Raw genomic sequence first — 6000 nt, 5'->3', positions numbered from 1 at the left:
CCTGATTTTATTGAGACACTAAGAGACAAAATGACTGGTGGTCTGCTTGTATTTTGCATCACTTACAGGTTGCCTTGGTATAGTACAGCACAGAGACATGAAGGTTGGGAATTCCCATGTGGCAGAATTAGATGTTCATCCCAGGTCATTGGATTATTGCCTTTCTGAGGTGACATGAGTTCTGTCAAGGTGTGAGTGATTTGTTGCTTCAGTGTCTCTCTGATATTAAATTTTGAGGAGTGGGTTCAAGTTTGTGCTTTGGGGGCCATCCATCCTTATTTGTCATATAAAAGAGAGTGTATTAGATCACTATGTGATGGGGGATGGTGAGCCTGTTTTGTTTTTTTGTTTGTTTGTTTGTTTGTTTTTAATTCAATAAGATCTATCTAGACCTTGCTGGGTAGAAACTAAGACACAGGTGATTCTAATAAACAATTAGGTGGCCTAATAAACCTATTTATTCAAAGGACTACCCACCTCCCAAAGGGAAAAGCAAATGAAAGGCATTTCTTCAGCCCCCTTCCTCATCTTATGTCATAAGAATGCCAATGAGACTCGTCCATCCTCCACCTCCCACTTCCTGGTGCCAGATCTGTAAGCGCTTAGCCAAGCATGCTGGGAGACACAGAACAACTAAAGGGAAGGAGTAGCCGGATGTCTTCGGTTTTCTTCCCATTCCGTTCTGTTCTGTTCTGACACCACCTCATTACTAGACGGAGGCACTAGACGTGACAGTCAACTAACTCCATTTGAACTGAGCAGAGAAGAGGTAGTGAAGGAGACATGTCTCAAAGGCAGCCTCACTCAACTAACCAGACTTTAATTTCCATCACAAATGACACAGAAGCATCAAGCTCTGTTGTCTCCAACGATACCACTCAGAAAGGACGGACCGGAGACAACTCTCCAGGACTAGAAGCACTGTGTGCCATCTATATCACTTATGCTGTGATCATTTCAGTGGGCATCCTCGGAAATGCTATCCTCATCAAAGTCTTTTTCAAGACGAAATCCATGCAAACAGTTCCAAATATTTTCATCACCAGCTTGGCTTTCGGAGATCTGTTGCTTCTGCTGACGTGTGTGCCCGTGGATGCAACCCACTACCTAGCAGAAGGATGGCTGTTTGGAAAGATCGGTTGTAAAGTGCTTTCCTTCATCCGGCTCACTTCTGTCGGTGTGTCAGTGTTCACGCTAACAATTCTCAGTGCTGACAGGTGAGTTTCTTTTCTCTGTTCTGTTTGCTGGGATGTGAAATTAGGTAAAGAGGAAAAAAAGAAGAAGAAAGAAAGAAAAGCTTGTGCTTAGCATTTACTGGCTACCGGTTGCTTTTCTCACACTCTGTAACCTAAATGTAAAATCAGAAAAAGACGGTAGGATTTTAAAATAAAAGTTAGAGTAAAGATGTTAATTTTTTTCTGTTAGCATCTGAAGAGTGCTTGAAAAATATATGCTTTGGGTGGGGGTTTCATTTCTTTGAAATGTAATTGTTTGCTTGAAAGAACAGTGAACGGTGTTTTTATTTTCCTCCGGCTTATTAAGTCAGGCAAATTGTTGCAGGTACAAAGAAAAATACTCATGCTTTATACATTAGTGCAGCCTAGTGGTATAACAGAGTCAACACGAAAACATTGGCATATGTGTGAAATGGACTGTGTATGCATTATCACATACCAGAAGGATGGTAAAGTGATAAGATGCATCTAATTTATTTGAAAGTCCCAGATTATCTAATCGGAAGGAAACAGTAAGGTTTTCAGCTCCCTAGCAGTTCAGTGTCATGTCATCATTTAATTCTATTTGTTTTCTCTGTAAGCATGTGGTGACATTATCATTCCTAGAGAAGTAAACTTATTCTGATGGACTTTTAGAGTCCTGTGGCTATAGCATGTGAAGCAGTCTCACTGTCAGAGAGTTGGGGTTTTTGTTTGTTTGTTTGTTTTGTTTTGTTTTTTGTTTTTTGTTTAGGGTGTTTTTAGTTTGAATACTCTGTTTTCCTGAGTAGAATACCTATTGCAGAATAACTGCAAAAACATGAAAAACTGAGTCTCCAAATATCAAAGGTAGTGCTTTAAAAATTTCATAAGAACCTGTAGGTAATCAATGCCTGGCAGTATTGGCAGGACTAGTTTTAGATGCTGGAATCTAAAAAGAACAGAAGCTTTCTCTGTGTCGTCATCATCAGTAGTAGTAGGAGTATTGTTGTTATTGTATGTTGTTGCTGTTGCTTTTATTGGTCTATATTCTTCTTAAGGGCAGACTCCCACAGAGGCTAAAGAGTTTCCTCCTCTGTCCAAAGGAAGAAGCACAATTGCCTGGGCTCAATTTCTGATTTTATCTTCATGTCCCCCATTAATCCATTAACTTAGGGAATGAAGTAGCCCTTATGAATTGGAAAACATGACCTCTCTGCTTCTTCCTGCTAGAAATCTTTTCTAGGAAGACTGAAGACTTTGTCCAGGAGAATTAATTTGATTAACATGAGTCACTTATACATACAGGACTTCTTTGGGATACTTATGGCAACACATAGGTGGTGAATTATTCTCAAATCACACGCTGAAAATATTTGTCCTAAAGAAAGGGTCTGTCAGAAAATTATAAAATTGCAGATCTGGAACGTCTCATAGGAATGAATAAGGGACATGCTAATTAGCATAAATAAAATCACTGGGTATATTCTGTATTTTTTGAACCCCAGTCAGTTCTAGTTGGTTCTCTATGACTGGAAAGAAGGAAGATTTGGATGATTGCTAAAGTCACACATATCACTGATTTCAACTCTGCTTGTGATTATGTGTTTCTAGATACAAAGCGGTCGTGAAGCCACTTGAGCGACAGCCCTCCAATGCTGTTCTGAAGACTTGTGCAAAAGCTGGTGGCATCTGGATCATGTCTATGATATTTGCTGTGCCAGAGGCTGTATTCTCAAATGTATACACTTTCCGAGATCCTAACAGAAATGTCACATTTGAATCTTGTAACTCCTACCCTGTCTCTGAGAGGCTCTTGCAAGAAATCCATTCTCTGTTGTGTTTCTTAGTGTTCTACATTATCCCGCTCTCGATTATCTCTGTCTATTATTCTTTGATTGCCAGGACTCTTTACAAAAGCACCTTGAATATACCTACTGAGGAACAAAGCCATGCCCGAAAGCAGGTATGTATAAATTGGCACTCCTGAAAATACACCCTGAATTTAGAGGTGAGCCTCCTCCCCAAGCAGTTTTCACTGAGCTACACTGCCTTTACCTGTGTAGAGATCAAGTCACAGTCTACTTCTGTTGGTGTGAGGACAGCCTCTCATTTCAGTCTGAAATTTATCACACACTGAGCAATGCTGAGCAAGTTATTTGACCTCTCTGAGTCCCAATCTCTTTATCTGTAAAATGAAGAGGACTAAATGACATAGATCAACTTCCTAGCATAGTTCCTGATGGTACTCTGCATTCAATCGGTGGTGAGACTATTAGTATTATAGACAGAGTAACGGAAGTGTGAGATTAGTCCAAGCTCTTTATCTTATAGACCAGTAAGGGAATCTGAATAATGTGAGATTATATAGCAAAGCATTGTTTGCTTTAGCAAGGGTCACGAAGCAGTGTAACGTCACAGAATGGGAAAACTGGCAAGATTCATCACATTACTCAATCCAAACTGTTTCTACACAGATGAACAACCTGAGATCTGAGTAGAGTGGAATGAAGTGGCCATGGCAAGAGAACACAGTGACTCATACACAGGACTGTTGCTGAAGTTAGGCGTGCTCTCCTTTCATAAATCTGTACAAGATGAAAGGATGGTACCAAACATTGTTCTGTTTGATTGGTGGTCCAGGAGGCTTCCATCCCAGAGAACAGGGAAGAAGTGCTCTTTACAGAGAGGGAAGAGAAAGAGGGGCGAGGGATACAAGTATTCTTTTTGCAGTTAACCAATTGAATAGCTGTGCTCATGAGCCTGAAGCTATATAAGCTATATACTTAGTGCCCATGTGGTCCAGTTTTCTTTGCTCTGTCTGTGGCTCTACTAGGTGCATCTCTTGTGCTAACAGATGTGGATAGGAGCATTCTCATATATGATGGATGGCACATTTTGTTTTTATCCCTCTGCCTACATGATTCAAATCCCTATAGATTAAAAACAACTTTAGTGCCAACCTGACAACTTTCTTTTACTGCAGAAGACTGTTCGCACCTGTCAGCCTCTGTGGATGCAATGAAAGGTGCTCTGAATAGTATCACTCATTTTAGTAAAATTAAATCACTGGGGATTCCACAGCACTGCTTGAGTTAACTAGAGTATCTCAGCATCCAAGGACGGTGGGAGGCCTCAGAATGAGAGTTAATGAGACCAAGATCACAGGTTAGCATGCCAATTAACTTGTCATATTCTGTATCCACAGGCAGACTTCCCATGTGTCCCAGCCAGTTAGCTCACAAGTATGTGTTCAAAGGGAGGCCAGCTTGTTAACTGTAAATTCCTATGTCAATCTAGAGGATGGTATTTTTTTTTAATTTCTGCCAGATAAATGAGGTTTTTTTTATGTGTGTGCACAATTTTCTCTCCCTATAGATTGAATCCCGGAAGAGAATTGCCAAAACAGTATTGGTGCTGGTGGCTCTGTTCGCTATCTGCTGGTTGCCGAATCACCTCCTGTATCTCTATCACTCATTCACTTACCGAAGCTATGAGGAGCCCACTGACATTCCTTTTATTGTCACTGTATTTTCTCGAGTGCTGGCTTTCAGTAATTCCTGTGTAAACCCCTTTGCTCTCTACTGGTTGAGCAAGACCTTCCAGAAGCACTTTAAAGCTCAGCTCTGCTGCTTCAAAGCAGAACAGCCTGAGACTTCTCTTGGTGACAATCCTCTTGATAATCTCACTGTGATAGGGCGGGTCCCAGCTACTGGGAGCACACAGGTGTCTGATATTAGTGTGACCCTGTTCAGTGGCTGTAGCACCAAGAAGGCAGAGGACAAAGTTTAGATTTTCCATTAAAAAATGATTTTTAGTCCCTTTGTGTGTATCCAGCTTTAAGCTGTGCATAGTACAGTGTCTGGGTTTTTGCTGTTCATGTATTGTGTTTAAGTTTTCAGAATGAATTTTCCTGTAAGTAAAAGACAAACTATAATTTTCTTCAAGGTGCAAACAGTAATGCTGTTTGGGTTTTCTGAATACAATGAAGCCCACTGAGTAGAGAAAAACAGGACTGGAAATGCCAGTCAATGGTGAAGAAGGCTGTATAGGCGGGTGGTGGTAAATAAACAAGATAAGTTTAAAAATCCGATTAGATCCCCCATCTCGGATGCTCCTCATCTCTCATGTATTCGTGTGGTTATCATAAAATAGTGTTTGTGTATATTATATGCTGTAAATCTAGGGATTCTACTCTGTAAATTAGATCAAAAAGAGATAAAAACATCTCTTGTGGTGTTTTGTAAATACACACACACACATATACATACTTTCACAGAGTGACTGCCCTTTTCCTTCAGTCACCATTCCATTCCAAGAAACCTTGCAATTGAAATGCAAACGTTTGAGAGTCTGAGGGTGTAAGTGCTGCATCTGGGGCAGGGTGCTTCCCACATCGGGTCAACACTTCCTGACTTTATGTAATTCTACTGCCATTGATTAATAACTAGGCAAAGCCATGTCTCACAAACGTTGTGAGGAATTTGTCTTATTCACAGGCCAGACAGGGGGCTACAGTGTTAGTGTGACCACGGGCCCCAGAGGAAGATTCCTGTTCAAGTTTCTAAGCTGCCACTGTCTGAAATTCTTTCCTCTAAGGAAACTCATTTCATTTGGGTGAGCAGCGCCCTCTTTCTAAAAACCTGCAGAATTGCCACACGGAATCTCCAACACCTGGCTATGCAAGCATTATTGGATCATCTACCTGCTTGATTTTACTCAACTTGATGGGTGCATAAGTCCTAGAGGTCATCTCTGTTTCTAAAAGTCAGACAGAAGGCTCTGACTTTCTATCCTCTGCTCCAAC

The 6000-nt window shown here is 40.8% G+C and overlaps 1 protein-coding gene across 1 annotated transcript; it reads left to right on the top strand.

The window, feature by feature from the left end:
* Positions 1 to 783: 783 nt before the first annotated feature.
* On the top strand, positions 784 to 4985 carry Brs3 (bombesin receptor subtype 3). Its single transcript, XM_055599663.1, has 3 exons — positions 784 to 1217; positions 2808 to 3159; positions 4572 to 4985. Exons 1-3 carry the CDS (start codon positions 784 to 786, stop codon positions 4983 to 4985), a joined length of 1200 nt encoding a protein of 399 aa, XP_055455638.1.
* Positions 4986 to 6000: the final 1015 nt, after the last annotated feature.

Source organism: Psammomys obesus, unplaced genomic scaffold (genome assembly GCF_907164565.1).
Source record: "Psammomys obesus unplaced genomic scaffold, mPsaObe1.curated_primary_1811, whole genome shotgun sequence".
Lineage (NCBI taxonomy): Eukaryota > Metazoa > Chordata > Mammalia > Rodentia > Muridae > Psammomys > Psammomys obesus.
This window is presented reverse-complemented; position numbering and strand designations above follow the sequence as displayed.

What these genes read in the sequence shown, in the direction of transcription:
- Brs3 (XM_055599663.1), top strand. Translation starts at nt 784, where the DNA reads ATGTCTCAAAGGCAGCCTCACTCAACTAACCAGACTTTAATTTCCATC. An exon ending in ACAATTCTCAGTGCTGACAG is followed by an intron (nt 1,218 to 2,807) that starts GTGAGTTTCTTT and finishes ATGTGTTTCTAG; the next exon opens with ATACAAAGCGGTCGTGAAGC. An exon ending in AAAGCCATGCCCGAAAGCAG is followed by an intron (nt 3,160 to 4,571) that starts GTATGTATAAAT and finishes CTCTCCCTATAG; the next exon opens with ATTGAATCCCGGAAGAGAAT.